Here is a 21,122-nt window from a genome sequence, read left to right as displayed (position 1 = left end):
ATGCTTATACTTTTCTATAAATACAGAGATCATTAAAAATGCATCATTTGGTTCCAAGTTTTACTTTATCGGGATCGTTTTCTAGTGTTATTAAATACCTTCAAGATGTGATTTTCACTGGCAGTATAACATTCCATCTGGTGGCTGAACCATAATTTATTTCATCATTTCCAATTTCCGGATGTCTGTGTTATTTGCCGTTTTTAACCAAAATAATACCACTATAAACTTTTAGATCATTTTTGTTTGACTTTCTGATTATGTTCCTATGGTCAGAGATTACAAATCATTTTAAGGCTCACGGTGTGTGTGATGCCAGATTGTTTTCCAGAAGGTTGTACAACATACTCTCCCAGCTGCCGGATTAGATAGCTGGTCTCGCTACACCCTGGTCAGCTACAGAGAATATGTCTTTAAATCTGTGCTAATTTAGTGGGTGGAAAATGGTATCTTGTTTCTACCATATTTGAGCCGTTACATCTTGTAATCTTGTGTTCTCTCTTGTATTAATTAGTGTAATATGTTTTCCTTTGTTCTGTGTGATGCTAGTGTTTCAGGATAATCCCTCAGTGATATCTGACTCCTTTTTTGATGTTAATAATAGGGACATTCGGATGAGCTGTGAGTTACCAGTGTGTATTATCAGTGTTAATATTGTCTGTCAGAATAAATATTGGACTCATCTAGGGAGATGGCACAGGTTGTTAGACTACCTACCTCCCAAAGGAAGAAACATCCCTTGGAAATAGGGGAACTGCAGCTCTCTGGCAGAGCCTTGTTTTCACTCTGGAGTTGCCCTCCTTGTTGGGGGAACAATGAGGCATTTTAATGATGTTTTTGCCCATTGTATTCCAGTCCCCAGGTGTAAACGTACAGAAGGCATATCCTCTGCTTCCCTGTTTGGGGTCTGAGGGATGGTCGGTGAGACTAAGTTAGAAATGTCCCAACCATGTAGTCTCTTGGGACCAGAATAAGGGCCCCCAGACCTTAGGAGGGATACACAAAGAGGAAAAGTTCAGGAAAGTAGGAATGGTCTATACGACTCAGGACTAGGCTCTCTTTCTTCAATGAGTTAATCTAGGTTCCCCAAATCTGCACCATTTTTTTGGCCATATTCTGTACTATTATTTATTAAATGCATTTTAAAAAATAAACTCATTTACTCAATTAGATTTATTTACAAAAATAAACATAAACTCTTATAAATGGAAAACCAATACCATTTGCCAAAAATAGAAAGTAACCTTAAAAGTAAACACAGTGAAAACCAAAACAATCTTTATAATTAACTTCTAAGCCAGGTCCTGTTGCTTGCAAATATGTCAGTCCTGAGGCTGCCCTCACTTTGTTAAAAAAAATTGTCTTAAAGACGGAGCAACACTGAACTGAAACTATCTCCTCAAGGTCAGCAGATGAACTTGAACAGAATAGAAAAGGACAACTTGTTCATTTTGGAACTCAATGTTTAGTGCTACATTTGGACTACCTGAAATGACCTCGTGTTCTACCAGTAGTTTATGTCCCACTCTGAGGAATAGTTCAGGTTATATTGCCTTACCAGCTTAACTCTGAAATCTCAGTGGATTGACACGACGAAGTTTTTTTCTTGGTCATGTTACCGTGTTTCCTCCAAAATAAGACCTAGTTGGTCAACTAGCTCTAATGTGTCTTTTGGAGCAAAAATTAGTGTAAGACCCGGTCTTACTTTCTTATAATGTAAGACTGGGTCTTTATAATCTTATAATATAAGTATAATATAATATAATATAATATAATATAATATGTAGTATAGTATAATACAATATAATACCAGGTCTCATATTAATTTTGCTTCAAAAGACACATTAGAGCTGATTGTCTGGCTAGGTCTTAGTTTTGGGGAAACAGGATACCTACCCGTCCAGAGTGAAATTGGGTGGGCATGGAGGGCAGCCTCTGTGTTGCAGGTTGAGGAGGCGCCACCCTCTGGAGCCTCTTCCTTTTCCACAGTAGAGGAAAGATTCTAGAGAACGCACCCCTGTTCTTTTACACTTGGGCTTAGAAGTGACTGCCTCTCCTCAGCCCATTGGCCAGAGCGAGTCACATGGCCTCACCTAAGTTCAAGGGCCTGGGAAGTAGAGGAGCACAGGGAACATTTGGGGAACACTGCTGTCTTCGCCACATCTGTCTCTGCAGCCGAGGCTGGTCTAGATGCATCTAGATGAGGAGTGGATGTGGGTGTGATTTCTCTGGAGAAGGGAATGACTGTATGTGAGATGCTGCTAATACTGTTAATATTACATTAAGCACGGAAAGGTGGTACGAGGGCTCAGACCATTCCTTGGTAATGGTGTCTCCTTTCTTAAAGCTTCATTAAAGAACGGTCAAAAGTCAGCGCAGTTCCCCTGAAAAACAAGAAGGCCTCCAGTTTCCATGAGTTTGCCCGGAATACCAGTGACGCTTGGGACGTTGGCGATGATGAGGAAGAGGACTTTTCCTCCCCTCCTTTCCAAACTCTGAACTCAAAAGTTGCTTTGGCCACCGCAGCCCAAGTCCTGGAAAACCACAGCAAGCTGCGGGGGAAACCCGAACGGTGCCAGTCAGCAGCATCCGACACCCCTGCCAGCTACAAGGTCATCAAGTCCAGCAGTGACGCCCAGCTGTCCAGAAATGCCAGTAAGTCTGTCTCGCTGCCCTTCAGAGCCTCAGTGTTCCCAGGGGAGTGCGTTGTAAATCAAAATCATTCGTCTTTAGGGCGTCACTCGGATTTTCCAATGGATGATAAGTAAGCGAGCAGAGCCTCAGGTCCAACCTCAGGGCGCCTCACTGGGCATGAGCGGCCCTTGCTCCTCCCACCTCAGTGGCTGCCTGGCCCCGCGACCTGGGGCTTCACTTCCTGATACTGAGGTGCTGCCTTGCAGTTTCTTCTTCCTTTCTCTACACGGGGGTCCAGAACTTTTGTGGTTTGATTGCTTCCCATTGCTTTAGGCGTGGTCAGGTTAAAGAATATTACCTAGGGTTGGCCGGATGGCTCAGTTGGTTAGAGTGCGAGCTCTGAATGGCAGGGTTGCTGGTTCGATTCCCACAAGGGCCAGTGAGCTGCGCCTTCCACAACTAGATTGAGGGATGACTGCTTGGAGCAGATGGGCCCTGGGGAAACACAGTGTCCCCCAATGTTCCCCAATAAAATATATTAAAAACAAAATAAAAACAAAAACAAACAAACAAAAAAAGAATATTAACTAATGTATTGAAAGTTGTTAGCAGCTGAATTTCACAAACGTTTGGTGCTGTAGGTTGGCCTCCTCATCGTGGGGAACAGCCACGAGCGTAAGGGTGTCCTTTTCCTGTTCCTGAGGGATGAGGAGACATGGGCCTGAGGGCCCTGGGTCCCACCAGGTTGGGTGGAGCTGGAGGAGATGCCCCTTCTGTGTGTCTTCAGGACACTGGCTTCAGTAACTGGTTGGAGTGATGGTGGCTTTATCAGATGTTTGGGGCCCCCAGGGTACTCTTTTGATACGCATGGCTGTATTTAATGCTGTCCTAAGGGTTTTATGGGAGCCAGTTATACTGAGCTGGAGGGACGTGCCCTCATTCTAGTGAAAGTTACAACAGGACTGGGAGAGGGGAAACAGGAGAGAAGCGTGTCAGAGCCCTGGGGCAGATCCTGGCGCAGGTTCTAAGAGAATGTCTTTTCCAGTTTCACATGAAGCACGAGGTCATGGAATTACGCTGTAAGGCTGTAAAATCATTCCCCGGTCACTTTCCATCGCCGACTGGAGCTCCAGCCTGAACCTTTCTCAGTGCCGCGCCCACGCAGGGTGTGGTGTTGGTCACCCACAGCTGCAGGCTGTGGACAGTCCACGTGGTGACCCCGGGTCTCCGGAGGGGGCCGGCGTGAGGAGGTCCGTCCAGGGTCCCTGAGCAGCTGCCCTGTACAGTCGGGAGGGACTGAGCCTTCCCTCTGGGGTCGCCTCCTTGAGCATGTGTCTGGGAGTCGCTGGTGTCAGAGGTCACGTCGGCCGGTCTCAGCTCTGCAGTGTGTGGTCTGCGTTTTCCAGGCTTTGGGTCACACTGGGCATCCGGCCAAGTACCTGTGGCAGTTGTTTCTGTAAACCTTCTCGTGGTACTGTTTGTTTTGTAGTCACTATTTCATTCTTGTTGTGACTACTGCTTCCCAAGGTGCAGGTATGTAAAGGATATGAAACAGTCATGAAAGGACAGTCAGAGTTGAAACTGAGTTTTGTTTGGGGTAGTAAAATAAATAAAGGTTTTGGAGTCAGAAAGATCTAAGGTGGCCTCTCGTCTCTCCCTTGAGAATTACTTAACGTCTCTGAGCTTCAGTTCCCACCTCCGCACAGTGGTGATGACGTCCTACTGTGTGTTGTACGGATCAGATGAGAGCTATGGAAACGTGACCAGCATGATGCCTTAGACACAGTAAGCACTCAGTAAACGCTAGTCCTACACTGCTCATTCTCCTACCTGCCATCTAGGTTAGAAACGTCTAGAAGCAGGCACAGAGTTTAGCTGGAGTCGTGTTCCTGTTATTTCAGTCCCATCCCAGCAGAATTAAAAGCTGGTTCATGTGGTGGGAAGTGTAGGAGCACAGAGGAGGTGCAGCCACCCAGAGCGGGAATGCTTTAGGCCAGGACTTCTCAGCCGGTGAGCAGGGCACACAGATGGCCCAGGGACAGGTTGGAGATGGGCCAGGGGCAGCTGTGGGGGCTGGGACTTCAGGAGAGCAGCCACCTCCTTTCACTGCAGCACGCTTTATAGTGTCATTTCTTTTGGGCTCTGTGACCTGTGAAGGGAAGCAAACAGCGCCTTACACTGCGTGGCCCCCAAACTCACTGTTAGGTACCAAGAAAACGTCCAGCTTGGGGTAGAAAGAAAACATTTGATTGCCCTCGGAAGTCGCCAGAACAATTTTCAAAGTTGCTGCGGCATCGGAGTCTGCAAGCACACAGAGTGTGTGGTATGTGTGGTAAAAATGCAGCCTGGCCGCTGGCAGACAGTGGAGCAGAGCTGAGTGTCCCTCCCCCGCTGCCCCTCAGCTGGGCGCCTTCAGGGAACACGCAGCCTGTCAGCCGTGGCTCTGGGGGAGGAGCCCCGTCCTGAACAGGCCGCTGTGAGGTTTCTCAGATTCTGTGCTCTTCACACAGTCGCTGCTCTTTCTCTTTCAAATGATCTCAGGTGACACATGCCTGAGGAACGCACTCCACAAACAGCAGTCACTCCCTCTCCGACCCATCATCCCCCTGGTGGCCCGGATCTCAGACCAGAACGCCTCTGGGGCGCCCCCGATGACTGTCCGGGAGAAAACCCGCCTAGAAAAATTCCGTCAGCTTCTCTCCAGCCACAACACTGACTTAGGTGAGTCCCGGGAGCCTGGACGAGACAGGACCTCGTGGTGACTGGGATTCTCAGAGACCTGGAAGCTACTGCTCTTTATTCTTCCTTCTTTTACTTTTCCAGCATCTCCTGATCTGGTGCCCACTGCAGTGACATGCAGGTATTCAGTCACACGTGGGTTACTAGGAATTAGGGACCCAGTGAGGTGGGAGCGGACTCGGGGGCCTGTAGACCATAGTGCAGCTACTCCGGTGTTGGTCTCCCCACCTCAGGCGATTGGTATGGAAATCCACACCCACCGGCCTTTCTCTTCCCCTCCAACTCTGATCTCGGAGCTGACCGGGCCCCTGCGGCCGAGTCGTGTCCTTGGCACCTTGCTGCTCAGGGCTGTTGTCTGGGGCTGTTTCCTGGTGCTTGTCAGTAGCTGGTGGCGGTGGCTGTGGTCATGGTGACGGTGGCAGTCGTCTGACTTGAATGGCGGGAGGCATGAGGAAGTGCCGGCTGAGGTTTGTTTTAGGGCATTTGTAGGAGGAGCTAAATCCAACGACGCTGTTATCTGTTTGCAGATGAACTGAGGAAGTGCAGCTGGCCTGGGGTTCCCAGGGAGGTCCGGCCTGTGACCTGGAGGCTCCTGTCGGTGAGTCCCGCCCTCTGTGTAGGACAGCGGGGGCTCACTCCGCCCTGCTTGGCTGCTGAGGGCAGTCTGGGCCCGTCAGTCTCGCTCCAGAGACTCTGTGTCCTACTGGGTGTTACAGAACTGGGGGACCGTCCTGTTTCTGTGCGTAAACACACACGTCCTTGAGAGTTTATTCCCACCCGTGTAGAAGGGCACAAGTGTGTTCCTATCGTCACACTCTCACTTTCTCACCCCGGAGGAGAAAGAATCTGGTGAGGCCGGGGGATCCCGCCCTCGTTTGGGAAGCTCCCACGGTCCCAGTGTTTCACTGCTTTCTCGGTAGGAATAAGCCAAGTGGTGAAACCCAAGTGGTGAAACCCGCTTCGCAGCTGTGAGGAGTTAATAATGGGCCTCCCTCGGAAGCTGCTCTAGTCCCATTTCACTAAAGTGCAGAGCGCCAGGCCGGCCACTGCGATAGGGCCTGGATTTCCTAAGCCTGTGACATTCATCTCTCACCCAGTAAGGATTTATCGAGCGCCTGCTGTTTGCCAGGCACGGTGCCAGGTGCCCGGAGGGTAGGAGAATGAAGACACCGAGGCCCTGCCCTCTAGGCACCGCCGTGCAATGGCGCACAGCCGCCTGCAGGAGGAGGGGTCTCTCCTGACGGCTCCCACGTCCCTCTGGCAACCACATAATCAGTGCCTCTGCCGCTTCTAGTCAGTGCGAATGCTGTTAGGAGTCGATGTGATGAGAACGGAACAGGAGATGTCAGCAGTGAGAGTGGGCTCTAGACCAGGGACAAGAATGGAAGTAGCCTGGAGTTCTGGCTGGGGGTGGGGTGGGGGGGGGGGGCTGCTGCCAGTTCTGTGTCTGGGCGTCGCAGCCGCTGTGTCACAGCTTCCATCGGCTTCCTAAGCCGGTCATTCTGAGTGTGACCGTGTAAAGAATGGGGAAGTGGCCCACGCTTACACGGCACGTCACTGAGATGTGCCGCAGACATGGCCCCTCCCCGCGATTCTCTTAAGTACTGCTTTGCGCACACACAGCCCTCGGAGGCCCCGGCGTGGGTCCCGTTCCCTCCGGCCGACCTGCATTCACTGCCCGACTGCACCAACTGCGGGAGCTCTGGCGCCACCAGCGGTACCAGCCCGAGGGCGGTGAGCTCTGGCGCCACCCGCGGTACCAGCCCGAGGGCGGTGAGCTCTGGCGCCACCAGCGGTACCAGCCCGAGGGCGGTGAGCTCTGGCGCCACCAGCGGTACCAGCCCGAGGGCGGTGAGCTCTGGCGCCACCAGCGGTACCAGCCCGAGGGCGGTGAGCTCTGGCGCCACCAGCGGTACCAGCCCGAGGGCGGTGAGCTCTGGCGCCACCAGCGGTACCAGCCCGAGGGCGGTGCAGGGCGGCGAGAGGAAGGAGCCCTGGTACCGGAGTCACTGCCCACAGGTGGAGCTTGTTGTGAGGAGACGGCAGACCCTGGGTGGCCCAACCCAGAGCGGGCTGACCCTTGTCTGCTGGCAGCTTTCCTTCCGTTCCTTTGATGGTTTCCCAGCCACTGCTCAGGCTGAAATGAAAACAGGATCCTGCCCCCAGTGTGTGTCCCCGTCTGACCGGCAGTCCTGTCCGCAGGGCTATCTTCCCGCCAACACCGAGAGGAGGTCGCTGACGCTGCAGCGGAAGCGGGCGGAGTATTTCGGCTTCATCGAGCAGTATTACGACTCTCGGAATGAGGAGCATCACCAGGACACGTACCGACAGGTAGAGTCATCCCTGCTGCCTTTTCCTTCCTCGTCCTGATCTCAGGTGCCCTGCGAGTGCTCTCGGGGGACAGGTGGGCTTTCCAAGTCCTCAGGCTGTGGTGTTCTGCTGTGGAGCTGCATTTCTTCCTGGGGGTACGTGGAGTAGGTGTGGGGGTCTGGAAACAAATTTGTACCCGGACCAGTTCCCCTCTGTCTAATCAGTCGTTCTGATTTTAGCCCTTTTTAAATAGATATTTTATCCACTGGTCAGTGGCCGTGTTTCTCAAATGTAATGTGCATGCAAATCACCTAGGATTCTGATAAAATGCCCCCTGGGAATTCTGATAAAGTGCAAACCCTAATCAGTAGGTCTGGAGTGAGCCCTTCCCTTCCCATGAGCCCCTGGGTGATGCCAGTGCTGCTGTTTCACAGACCTCACTGCGAGCAGAGAGGGTGATGGGAGACGAGGAGAGATGTGATCCCTCGGGAGTGGTCCAGACCCCCGACTGGGACGTCAGTGTGTCCGTCTGGCAGTGGCAGTGCCTGTTCAGCACCCATGTCTGTCTGTCTGTCCGCTGGAGCTCTAGTCAGCAGCAGACTTGGCAGGGAGTGTCCTGTGATTGCCCGTAGTGGTCCCCACAGCCTGAAGAAACATAGAGGGGGCAGAGAAGAGTCTGGTGGCTGCAGAAGAGGGGACAAGATGCGGATCAGCTGTCTACAACGGTGCTGAGAATGGAAGTAGCCCCTGCCGCTGCTAGCATCGTTTCTAGGATTGTTAGATGGGGCAGTGGGAATCCCAAGGCCAACACGAACTAGTGACCTCTTTAGTAAGAGGAGTCAGAACTTCCGGTGCCAGTTACTGGAGCTCACCTCCCCTCGGGTTTTCCTCTCTTCTCACACGTCATGACTTCATGGGCAGGTTCTCTGGTTCCTATCCTGGCACATCATTGCAGCTGTCAGAACTCTTTCAGTTCTTGCAAACTTGATGAGTAAGATTCAGAAAGAGGGGTACATGCTTTGATCATCACACCTGTTAAAGGTACCAACTCAGAGTGAAACACATCAGAGCAATAGGGAAAAACAGGAGATTCTCTTAGGTTGTGAAGCATATTGCTTTTTGAGAGAAGTGGTTTTGGGAGGATAGGTTTCCTCACTGTTCAGTAAGCTATTGCTTCAATGGAAACGTATTGCAGATGGGCAGGTAGGTTTAACCAGCCTTTTTTTGTATGTCAGTTCTTTTCAAAGATATATTGTGCTCTCATTCTTACTCCCATGATTCCTAGTTCTTATTAAGAAAATAACTGCTCAAAAGAACAAACTGGCATTGTGTTTTTGGACACGGCTTCTCTTTTTCAGATTCACATTGACATTCCAAGGACGAATCCTCTCATTCCATTGTTCCAGCAACCGCTTGTACAAGAGGTGAGGGAAGCACCTAATGTTCTGGGCTCTTCTCCCGTCGTACCTCTGAGGCACCTGTTCTGTGTGGACGCGTGCTAGCGCCCTCCCTCCACCCACGGGCAGGTTCACGGCTCACAGTGATAGTACCCGATACAGAGTTTGGTCCCTTCGGAGCACTTTCTGGTGCATTCTCGTTTGATCTGCTAACAAACCTCGGGGCAGAGTAGGGACTTGCCCAGAGTTTTGAGTCATCTCGTGACGGAATGAAGACGAGGAACCACATTTAGAATTCCTGGTCCTGTGTTTGCTCTACTTTATCAAGTTGGGATAATGATTTTTTTTTCTATTGTGGTAAATATACATAACATGAAATTTTAAATTGTAACCATTCTTAAGTGTACTGTTCAGTGCTATTAAGTACATGCCCCTTGTTGTACAACCATCACCACCATCCATCCCTAGAACTTTTTATCTTCCCAAACTGAAACTCTACCCATTAAACAATAACTCTCCATTTCCCAGCAATCACCGCTCTACTTTCTATTTATATGAGTTAATTATTCTCAATACGTCAAATAAGTGGGATCAAACAGTACTTATCCTTTTGTGTCTGGTTTATGTCACTGAGCATAATGTCTTCAAGGTTCAATCATGTTGTAGCATGTGTCAGATTTCCTTTTTAAGACTAATATTTCGTTATATGTATATAACACGTACTGTTGACTCATTCATCTATCAATAGACAGTTGGGTTGCGTCCACCTTTGGGTTTTGTGAATACTGCTGCTAGAAATGTGGGCACCAGATCTCTGTTTGAGTCCCCGTTTTAAATTCTTTTGGGTGTCACCAGAAGTTGAATTAGTAATGATACTTTGAGACCTAACAAGTTGGCAAAGCACAAGTGGGACTATTGCCTTTTTCCCGAGCAGTAACTATAATCTCCTTGAGATGAGCAGTTGCCTTTGCAGCTTCACGGTAGCGAGGATGCTGGGTTAGAGTCCTCTTTGAAGTTCCCTTTCAGGGACCCTCATAGTAGAGAGGGAGGGGGGTAAAATAAGTTTTATTAGCTTTAGAGTCTATTAATAATTCTGTGTAATCACAGACGTCTCTACTAGTGAAATCTCTCAGGACTTACCCATCGCGTAAAGAAGATTTTGAGGGTGACACCATTATTTTAGCTCTAAGAGTTCGCTCAAAGGAAGTTAAAAACCGTCAGGATTCCTCTGAGTCTCCCATACACGTTCCCAGGGCTCAGCCCTGCTCGTTCCTCATTTCAACGTGGAGATGTTCAGAATCTTCCACCTGTGCAAGCTTACTCTAAACTTGGAGACAGGGAAAGTAGTTTGTTTAAAACGTTTCTCCTACTGGTGGAACCTGAACACAAAGAAGGAAAATCAAAACTTCCCACTTTTTCTAGAATCCCCTTTCCATCTAGCAGATGTGAAATGCCAACCAAGGAGCAGAGAACTAAGTAACCCTGAATATTAAGACTTGTTCTGCAACCTGAAAGATACGTGAGCATTAACTATAGAAGTCAGCATTGCCCGCACGAGTAGAAGAGGTGTAGAAAATCCTTCGGGGATTATCTTCTCCTTCCCTCTCTGCGAGGCAGGACTATTCCAGGCTTTTCTCTGGTGAAGATGCCATGGTCCCCTCTGGTACCCAGGCCGGTGCTGGCCAATTCCGTCCCTTTGGCGTCATCCTCACTTGTACAGGGTGAGTGTGTCTGCGCTGTGCCATCCTGACTAGGACATATCGCAGGTCTCCTGGTTCTGAAGGGCTGGTTCCCACCCCTTGGCCGTTGTTAATGCCAGTCAACAAGGATTGTGTGTTCACAAGGGGTGATCAGTAGTGTGCAGTACAAGCCCTGGCAGGTCCTTCAGAAGGACTGACCTGGAGGAGCCTTTAACAGAGACATCCAGACAGACACGGGCCACAGGAGGTGTGAGGAGCCTGAGAGGCGGAGAATCCTTGGGAACTTCCTGAACGTGGAGGGTGTAGCTTGAGCTCCACTTTCAAGGGCGGGAGGGTCATTGAGCAGCAGAGAGGAAATGTGTCGGAGGGCCCCACCATGAGAATGTTGGGTCTCACAGAAGTGAGGATGCCCCGGCCTTCATTCAGCCCCAGGGAGCACGTGGACAGGTCTAGTAGAGGCAGAGAGGCAGCTCCTTCTGGGCAGGGCTTTGTTGTCACTGCTTGGAGGGGCAGGAGTGTGGCAGTGGGAGTTACTCAGCTCTCTGCCAGCTGGAAGGCAGACTCTACCCCAGCTGGGAAACAGCCTTTATTGTCTTCAGATGATCCGCTTCTCTCCTACACTAGCCAACAAACTCCAAAACCACACAACAATTTCTCTTTTACTGTTCTCCATTGGAGCGTTTTTCTCCCTCCACCTGACCTCCAGGAGGGCCTCTTCAGTCTGCCCGGAGCCGGCTGGTTGGGGCTCTGCAAAGCCATGTGCTGGGGAGGCCCTGTAATCTCCTGTCCTTGGCACGTAGTCGCCGTCACCTCTGCCACCCCTCTGAGTGGTTCACAGGAACGTGAGGCAGCCCAGGAGTTGTGGTCAGCAGGATAAAGCCAGGGAAGGAAGAATTTCAGGGTGAGAGAAGATGGGGGGAAAGTTCCGAGGGCCGGATGAAAACAGAGGGGAGTGTAGCTGATTGGGCCAGACTTTGTAAGTGGACCATACAGAGCTTTTCTCTCTCCCCCTTCTCAGCCTCTGGCCTCTGTGGCTAATACACTTCATTCCAGGGTCTTTGCTGTGGAGGCCCTGGCTGATGTCCCTGCTCTCAGATTCGCAGCTGTAATGCTCCATGGGATCTGGTTTATGTAACTTCTTATCCCCAGCAAATGTCTGGATTGCATCCTGATATGTGAAGAGACTTCCTGCATTTATAGTCTGTCACTAGTTTCTAGTCAAGCTGAGTTAGAACTAAATCTAGATCTCGGTCTCCTTCTGTCTCATCAGGGAGAAAGGAGAGGATGGTAGAGAAGGCATTTCCTCTCTAAATTCTGTAATGTCGGAAAGAGGTTAGAAAAGGTGTCACAACTTAGATGTTCTGACATTTTGTTCCTGGAAATAGAGACACAGTATCTACAAATAACATCCTGAATTAATGACATCCATTGCAAACCTTTTTCTAAGCCATTGTGTCGCCATCCTTTTCTTTCTCCAAATTTACATCACAGTTACTAGATACTGAAAAGATAAATAAAGGGCAAGAAATATCTACCCCTTCTTAATAACGATTAGCATCTTAGAAACTGTATTTATAGACTTCCTTTATCCATAATATTTTAAAATATTCCCTCCAAATTCTGTAGCCACCCTGAGATAAATTGTGAGCTAGGTAGATGGAGAGAGGGAGCATATCCCCAAGGTTTAACAGTCATATCTTCTTTCTTTCTCATTTTCCCAGATCTTCGAAAGAATTCTATTTATTTGGGCCATCCGACACCCTGCCAGTGGGTATGTCCAGGGAATTAATGACCTGGTCACTCCGTTCTTTGTCGTCTTCCTCTCAGAATATGTGGGTAAGAAGCATGAGTACCAAGTTGAACAAGCTCTCGCTCTTATCTTCAGTCTGTTTTTCCCAAGAGTGCAGCCAGTAGATGTGTCGTGCTAAAAAAAAAGGACAGTGGCTGAAGCATACACAGCTAAACCTATTTTAACAGCGGTGACCGCCTGGAATTTCCCTCTCGAGGTGGTCGCTGATCTCACCTGAAAAGACCTGCTTTGTCACAAGAACGACCATACTGATATATTGTGTTCTGCCATAAACAGATGGTTTGATGGCTTATTTGAGGTCATTTAGGATAATTTTGAACTTGGTGGAAAGACAGGAATCTTAGATTGTATTAGGTTGGTGCAAAAGTAATTGTGGTTTTTGCCATTTTTAACCTTTTAAACCACAGGTACTTTTGCATCAACCTAATACATCAGGCCTTCCCACTTCAGTTCACATGCTGTTTCTTAGGAGCGGGGTGTGGACTTGTAGAGGAGGAAAGGACGTGGCCCCAGCATCCAGCTCATGTTGCAGGTAATGGAGTGGACCGAGGAGAGCTGCAGCACCTTGATCTCCCCTCCTCCCTCGGCTCTTACCCCACCGGTTCTCGTCACTTTGGATGGAGTGATTATATGTCAGGGTGACAGGTAGGTGTCCTTACGGCCCCAGCCTCCTCCTCTGGCCGTGCCGCCATTTTAGAAGGACTTGAGGATCTTCCACTGCTTTTGGTTCCTTAATCACTTGTGCTTAGAGACTCACAGGCAAACCCACCTGTCATGGCCTGAGGCTTTGTTCTCTTAGGTAAAGAGAAGCTCATGTGGGAGTAAGAACATGAAAAGGGTCTTAGAAAACCATCCACCATTATAATCCCCTCATTTCTCAGATGGGTTGTAAGATTCCCTGCCTTTTTGTTAGTGGCAGAGCGAGGACTAGCACCCTTTTCTTTGGACTCTGGGGTGGTGGATTGTCGTGGTTTGTGCAGGAAGCCATTGCAGGGGGGTACAGCTGTACTGAGAAGTGGGCTAGAGTACAGACCCTTGAAGGCGGAGGGCATAGAAAATGTCTCACTTCATTCATCTCCTTCATGTTCTCTGATGGGGCTCAAAGGGGTGGTGTTTGGTCTTTCATGAGGCAGGTCTCAAATGTAAGGCAACCGAATGACGTCCCCCCTGTTCCCCTGAAGCAGCAGCAACCAGGGCCGCACTGGGAGTGAGGCTAGGAGGGCCCTCGGCCAACTCTGCCAGGTGATCCTAAGCAAAAGCGGGACTAGTGGCAATTTAGGTACTGAAAGCATATAAATAAAGCTTTTGTAAAGGACTCTTCATTTTCCCTTCACGTTAATAGGTCAGCTCTTGGAGGCATCCTAATTCCGTGTGTTTCATTTCATTAAGAACTGTGCAGCTGATCTGTTGGGATTTTGAGGTAGCTTCTCGCGGTAGCACTTCTGTAAAATAGTGTTAAGGGATGAGCCTAGAAAGGTGCTAACCCTTCCATTAATCTACATTTGAAGTCTAAATGATGGCGTGACATCTTGGTAACAGTATTATGCCAATTAGAAATAGTCCTTGGCAGCTGCAATGCTAGTGGGATATTTAATTCTCTTTAGTTGCCATTGGTATTTTGTACCAAAATTTGCTTTACTTTCTTGTCGTGTCCATCGCAACACAGTCAGTGAGGAAGCGAGAAGGGGCGACGTTGAGTTAGGTTTTAAGAAAGAAACGGAGACAATGCAGTTAAATCTCAGAAGGCCAGGGGGTCTCCAGTCACCAGACTGGAGCCCGAATCGGGCCGACTGGTGGCTTTTATTGATAATTATACAAGGAAGTGGTATTGTTTTTTACATGGTCTGTGAGACTCATCCATCATATCACAAAAGTGAATCAAACCAATTATCTTTGTCCCCAAGCAGCCAGAGCGGAAAGTCTTATGATGACTTAGGTGAGGTATGCACCTCCCTGGGGGCAAGTTTCTCATGTTGTAACTGTTTAGCTAAGTGGAGAGAGCTGATCTTTATTGCTCTCATGACTTCTCTCACAATGAGGTGAGAGAGGAAAGCCAGAGTCAGCAATGGGTTTTCCCTGGCAGGGGGAAGGGGAGGCAAGGCTCCTTTATGGATTTTCTAAGGCAGCTCACTGGGGTCCCCACTTGGTTCCGCCTGGCTTAGGTTGTATCTCACGTGAGATATCTTACCCGTCTTTGGCTGCAAACCATCTTTTGGGGACCAGATGGAGAGACATAAGGTGTAAAACATTGAGATAAACAAAGTCCCAAAAAGGCACAGTCTCACAGACTTTTCTTTCCTCAAGGAAAGACACGGGGGGATTGTTGGCTAGGCTGTTGTGTGACAACACTTTATGTTGTCACATAGAGTGTCCATCTCATTACTGCCTCACCCCCGTCAGCCCCACCAGCGCTGTGCCTTTTTCTGTGGTTGGTGTGACTGCTTTCTGATCTCGGCACTTGGTTTGTCAGCCCCACCTGCTGTCCAGTGAAACCATGTGCAAGCAGCGTGGGTTCCTCTGCCCTTCCCACGCACAGAAGCCTTTCGTGGCACGGCTGCACTCAGTTTCACCTCTGCCACGGACTTCTGATTACCTTCTCCCAGACCTAGGAAGATGGGGGGCACTCATTTTTTACAAAAATTTTGATAATGTTAAATTTCAAACATATGTAAAAGGAAAATATAATACTTTAAATCCCCATATACTTATCATCCAACTTCAACAGCCAGTCTTGTTTCATCTGTATCTCTATCCATTTTCCATTCCCCTCAGCTTTGTGAATGACTTGGTAGCAAATCTCAGTATCAAGCATCATGTGATGTCATCCATAAATATTTCCATATGTATCTCTAGAAAATAATGATTAAAGAAACCCACAGCCATAATGCAATTATTACATCTAAAAAGTAATAATAGCTCCATAATAGAATCTCATATGCAACAGTATTCCAATTTTCCTGATTCTCATAAATGTGTTTAACAGCTTGAATCAGGGTCCAAATCAAGTCCACACACTCTAACTGGCTGACACGTCCCATCAGTTCCCATCCTTCTCTCTTGTCCTTAGAACTTTGCAGTGTTAGCCCTTGTTTTTCCAGTTTTCAGCCTAGGGCTTTGCCTTACCAAGCAGTAATATCACCCTGATTTTTAAAGTACTTTACCATTTGCAAAGTATGCTGACATACCTGGATTCATTTGATAGACCCCACCCAATATCTCGTTAAGGTCAATGTATCAACCCATTTTCCAGGTGAGAAATCTAAGGCTCAGAGATATAATGAGCTTTACCAACCCAAACCCAGGTCTTCTGACCTTAATACCTGTGATCTTTATATGTATCTCATCGTAGATCTGTGTCCTGGAGCATCTAACGGCTCTCTCTGCTCTATTCTCTGCTCCAAAGCAGGCAATGTATTTCTTACTGCTCCTTGCCTTAAAAAAAAGAAAACTTGCAGAAGGACATGCTCATTAAACAAATCAAAACAATTTAGAAGTGTTATTACCCTACCTCCACCCCCCACCATCAGAAGTAACTACCACTGTTGACCTTTTGGTGTGTGTGCTTCCGGACCTTTTCCTGTGAGTGGATACACCTACATAGATTATTTTTCTTTCTTATGTTTGGAAAAATGCGATCAAACTAGCCGTACTTTTCTATATCTTGCTTTTTTTCATTGACAAATACTGTGGCCAGCTTTCTAAGTTTGGACATATCGATCTGCCTCGTCCTTTTCAGCAGTTACATTTATTTCCATAATAAGGCTTTACTATAGTTTATTAAAAAAATCTTCTATAGAAGGACATTTAAATCATCTATAATTTTCAGCTGTTATAAATAGCATTGCAGTGAATATCCTCGTACATATTTTCTTGTGCATTTGGGTTAAAATACATATTTCTTGAAAGAGCAATTTCTAGAAGTGAAATTGGCTAGTCCTACCGGCATGCCAAATAGGCGCTACTATTTTACACTCCAGAAACGTTTGCACCAGTTTGCACTCCAGCTGCTGATGTTGGAGTGTACTTTTTCACGTCCTTAGCAAAACTGGGCCTCTTAATCAAATAGTTTACCAATCTGGCAAATAAACTACTCTTTTTGTTTCCAATTTTTATTTCCACTTGCTCATCAGTGAGGTTATTTTATATGTAGTAGCATGTGTTTCTTTTGTGATCTGCTGGTTCAAACCCATTTTTTCTATTGTGTTTTTGGTCTTGTTATTTTATAAGAGCTTTTTGCAGGTTAGATATGTTCATTCTTTATCTGGTATATGTTAAAAACAGCTTAAATGTAAGAAATTGCTATTATTCAACTATTTTATACCTCCAGGAATTACCACAGGAATTTTAAATGGTTCAACCTAATATTTTTTTCTCCCAGGTCATCATTTAGCTCTTTAACTTTGTTTATTGTGTTTCCTTATATAGAATTTCCTGATTTTTATGTAGTCTAATCTGTCCATTTAACAGGTATTTACTGCACTCCTACTACGTGGCAGGGAATAAAGTAACTAAGATGACGGACTTTGGCCCTGCCCTTGTGGCTCCTCCCACCTAGGGGGGGTGTCTCAGAAACAAGTAAATAAGTCATTGCAAAGTGGGAGGGGTACACGGAGGAAATAATCTCCTCCTTTATGGCTTTTGGATCTGGTATCTTGCTTAGGAAGTCTTTCCTTCCCCACCCCAATATTAAAAACTATACTCTCCCATATTTTCTTCTAATACTCTTGTGGGTTTGGTTTTAAATTTAGCTTTTTAAATTTCATTAGTAATTTATTTTCCTGTGTGGTAGGGGTTGAGATTTACAGTTACTGTTCTAACTGGATAGTTTTAGTTTCAACACCATTTATAAAGAGTACATCCTTTCTTCACTGATGTGAAATCCCTCCTCATAATATAATATAAATTCCTTTACTTCTGCGGCTCTACTTGTTTCTGTTCTATTTATCTCCATTTCTATGCAAGTACCACATGGCTTGGATTCTTGAGCTTTACAGTGTGTTTTATTAGTAGTCCTGGACCAGTCACTTCCATCACCCTTTCTAAACCTTGTCTTTGCTCTTCTTCCAGATGGACTTAGAGTCAGCTTGCCAAATTCAGGAGGTAGGGAACCCGTTAGCATTTTTATTGCATGGCAGTAAATTTATAAATTAAGTTTTGTGGGGGTTTTTTTATAGCAGCTTTATTGAGATGTAAATAATATACTGTACAATTCACCCATATAAAATGTACAGTTCAATAGTTTTTAGTATATAGAGTTGTGTAAGGATCTCCACAATTTTAGAATATTTTCATCACCCCAAAAGAACCCCTGTACCCGTTAGCCATCAGCCCCAAGACCCCCATCCCCTCTGCCCCTAGGCAACTGCTAATCTACTTTATGTCTCTTTGGATTTGCCTTTTCTGGATATTTCATAAAAATGGAATCATACTATATGTGGTCTTTTGTGTCTGGCTACTTTCACTTAACATAATGTTTTTATGTTCAGTTCACTTTTATTATCAGACTATCTCTTCTAAACATAATCATTGCACAACACTTCCAACAGGCGAATCTAAGGGTAAGCCCTGACTAAGTCTTTAGAAGACAGGTTTGAGATTTAGTATTCTAGCACATAGAAGTTCAGCTTTTGGTATCATCCTCCACACAGAGTACATGGTTTTTAGTCTACTTTTTAAGGTAAAGACAGATAAATCCCAAATGGCCTTGGCATTTAGAACAATGTTAATGATTTACCTGTTAATTACCCCTTCAGCTCTCTGATTCTTGGCATCCGAGTTGGATACTCTGATGAATAACAGACCATCTCGTAAAGATGCAGAGTCTTCCAGAGCACACAGGGTGTGGCTAAAACATCAGGAATGGACAATTACAAGTCTCAGTAAGGCTGCTTTAGCCACCTCCAGATGTCTCACCCAAGATTGTCTGTGTACAGTTAGTACATGGAGAACACCTCTGAGTCTCTGCGATGGTTATCAGGCTTTATGGAGGGTTAACAACAAAATAATAATAGCTACCATTTATTTATTCACAAAAGAATGCTTACCATGTGTGGGAGAAAGTCTTGTTAATCATTATTTTATTTAATCCTCTCAATAATCCTGTGAAGTAGGTAGTATCATTATCCCCATTTTGTAGATAAACAAACTGAGGATTCGAGAGGTCAAATAACTTGCCCAAAGTCAGATGACCAAAAAGTTTGGGAGCCATTATTTAAATACAATTTGCTTAGCATATTTTTAAGTTTCATCCACGTTGTAGCAAGTGTAAGTACTTCATTCCTTTTTAAGGTAAAATGTTTCACTGAATGGATATATCACACTTTGTCTGCTCATCCATTGATGGTCATAAATTAAGTTTCAAAAAAACAAGTCATAGGGCCTTCTCTCCATCCCCAAGGCCTTTCTTGAACACAGATATAACATTGTGTGTGACCTTCAAGAATGTCTCTTGTCTGAGTAACTGCTTCTTTCTCCTGCTTCTCTCATGGCGTCACGTCCTGACAGGGCAGCTGCTGGAAAAGGCGTTTTGCTGTGACCTTTCTGATAGAACGCTCCCTCGTGCAGGAGGCCCCAGGTATCCTTGCCCATGGAACAGGCCAGGCGTTGCCCTCGGCTCCTGGGCAGTCTCAGCGGGCAGGCTCCCCCTCCGCCCCATCGCACTGAGCTATAATGTGGACGACCTGCCCTCGTAAACTGTGGGATCCCCATGTCACTGGGCCACTGGCCTCTCTCCCACGTCCTCCCTCCTCTGTCCCCTGTCATTTTATAAATTCCTACCTGAGCTTGCTTTATGCTTTGTGTTATGTTCTTTGTAAAATAGTTGAAGACAGGGAGATCCAGTGAGTGCCTTCTGAGTTGACAGAGAAGTTTCTATGGCTAGTCCAGCCCCCATGCGGCTTCTGCTGCAGCCAGCTGCTCACATACAGGTGGGTCCGCTTTGGGTGAGCCCGCTGTCTGGGTCCAGGGGTGACAGCGCTAGAGGGTCACCCCTGGGGAGACACAGTCTCTGGTCTTTGATCCCTGGGACTACAGAATACCTCTAGTCTCTGATCTCCAAAACCTTTTGGGTTTAGACGATACTATTGATCTATTTAAGTGAGACATAGGAAAATCATGTAGAAGAGTGAGGCTCGTGACATGTCCTATTCTCAAAAGAAGAGTGGTGCCTGGTGATTTCAGTACAAATGAAGCACTGAGTATCAAACAACTCTCCCTCTTCTCGTCCACATGAAGCGAGAGGGTTTTCATTTCAGCTTCTATTTAGAAGCTCATTGGCACTGGAACTCAGAGGTAAGGGAAGGCTTTCCCATTCCTCTGACCCATGTATCCAGTTCCCTGTGTGACGTTTCCACTTTTCATAGACAATCAGGATTGGCTGTATGTGACAGGGAACCCCAAATACCTTAAGTATCTTAAGCAAGAGAGAAAAGCTTATTTGTCTCACATGAAAAGTCAAGAGGTACTGAGTACAGGGCTGTGTGCTGCTCCCGTATATCAGGGGCCCAGACTTCTTCCTCCTGTTACTCGGCCATTCTCAGTGTGTGGTTTCCCTCTCACCATCCACAAGAGCTGTGTGCTCTGCCAGCACATCTGTGTTCCAGCCAGTAGGAAGGAGGACAGGGAGAAAGGCATGCTCCTTCCGTTTAAGGACCGCTCTGAAGTGCATGATGCTTGGGTTTGTTTCTCTTTTGTCTGAACTCAGTCCTACGGTCATAACTATCTGCAAGTGAGGCTGGAAAACATAGTCTGTATCCCAAGTGGTCAGTCCCGTCAGGGTCCTACCAGCAGGGAGGAAGGGCCACAGTACTGTGTGGACAGCTGGCATCCTTGCCACCCTCGGGCTCCTGAGACTCAGTGTTTGACTGACTCCTCCCCACGCACAGCCACCCTTTTCTCTCTGCAGCATTTCCTGTCACCTAAGTCGGAAATGCCGAGAATGAGTCCTTTGTCTCACGCTTCCATCCCCAATCAGGTACAAAGCTCTGATGATTTTATGTCCTGAACATTCCTTGAATTTGCTTCCCTCTCCATTCATCTTACAACTGTCCTAGGTCAGGCCTGGGTTGCTGAAATGGCACGTGTGTGTTCCCATCTCTGGTTCTGTCCCCTTCTAACCCATCTTCACACCATTTAAACACAGACTTGCCCTCTGCGCCTCTGCTTACACCCTTCAGTAGGTCAGGCCTGGGTTGCTGAAATGGCAGGTGTGTGTTCCCATCTCTGGTTCTGTCCCCTTCTAACCCATCTTCACATCATTTAAACACAGACTTGCCCTCTGCGCCTCTGCTTACGCCCTTCAGTAGCTTCTCATCACCTACAGGTTCAAATGTCCACATTCTCTGGCTTGTTGTGTGATCTCCGCCCTCCTCACCCCTGGCACTCCGTGATCCAGAATGGATGTTTTTCATCGAAAGCCTCATCCTGCTCCCTCTCTTTATCCCCAGGCTGATCCTTGTGCTTCCTTTAAGGCTCCCCTAAGCCGGGGTTTCCTCCCTGCCACCGACCACAGTCGTACTCTTACCATGACCCTGT

The 21,122-nt window shown here is 47.2% G+C and overlaps 1 protein-coding gene across 4 annotated transcripts in view; it reads left to right on the top strand.

The window, feature by feature from the left end:
- Nucleotides 1–21,122, top strand: part of LOC308496194 (TBC1 domain family member 22B) — a 65,708-nt gene that overhangs the window by 15,388 nt on the left and 29,198 nt on the right. For 2 of the 4 annotated variants that reach the window (XM_081044989.1, XM_081044992.1), the window contains exons 3-8: nucleotides 2,348–2,655; nucleotides 5,176–5,355; nucleotides 5,901–5,971; nucleotides 7,576–7,704; nucleotides 9,042–9,107; nucleotides 12,502–12,616. In XM_081044989.1, coding sequence (XP_080901115.1) covers nucleotides 2,348–2,655; nucleotides 5,176–5,355; nucleotides 5,901–5,971; nucleotides 7,576–7,704; nucleotides 9,042–9,107; nucleotides 12,502–12,616 — 869 coding nt within the window. The remainder of the gene's footprint in view (nucleotides 1–2,347; nucleotides 2,656–5,175; nucleotides 5,356–5,900; nucleotides 5,972–7,575; nucleotides 7,705–9,041; nucleotides 9,108–12,501; nucleotides 12,617–21,122) is intronic. The other 2 variants (XM_081044990.1, XM_081044991.1) reach the window with 2 other exon arrangements.

Source organism: Rhinolophus hipposideros (assembly GCF_964194185.1).
Source record: "Rhinolophus hipposideros genome assembly, chromosome: 3".
NCBI classification, from domain to species: domain Eukaryota; kingdom Metazoa; phylum Chordata; class Mammalia; order Chiroptera; family Rhinolophidae; genus Rhinolophus; species Rhinolophus hipposideros.
The sequence above is the reverse complement of the archived record's forward strand: the minus strand, read 5'-3'. Positions and strand labels throughout refer to the sequence as shown.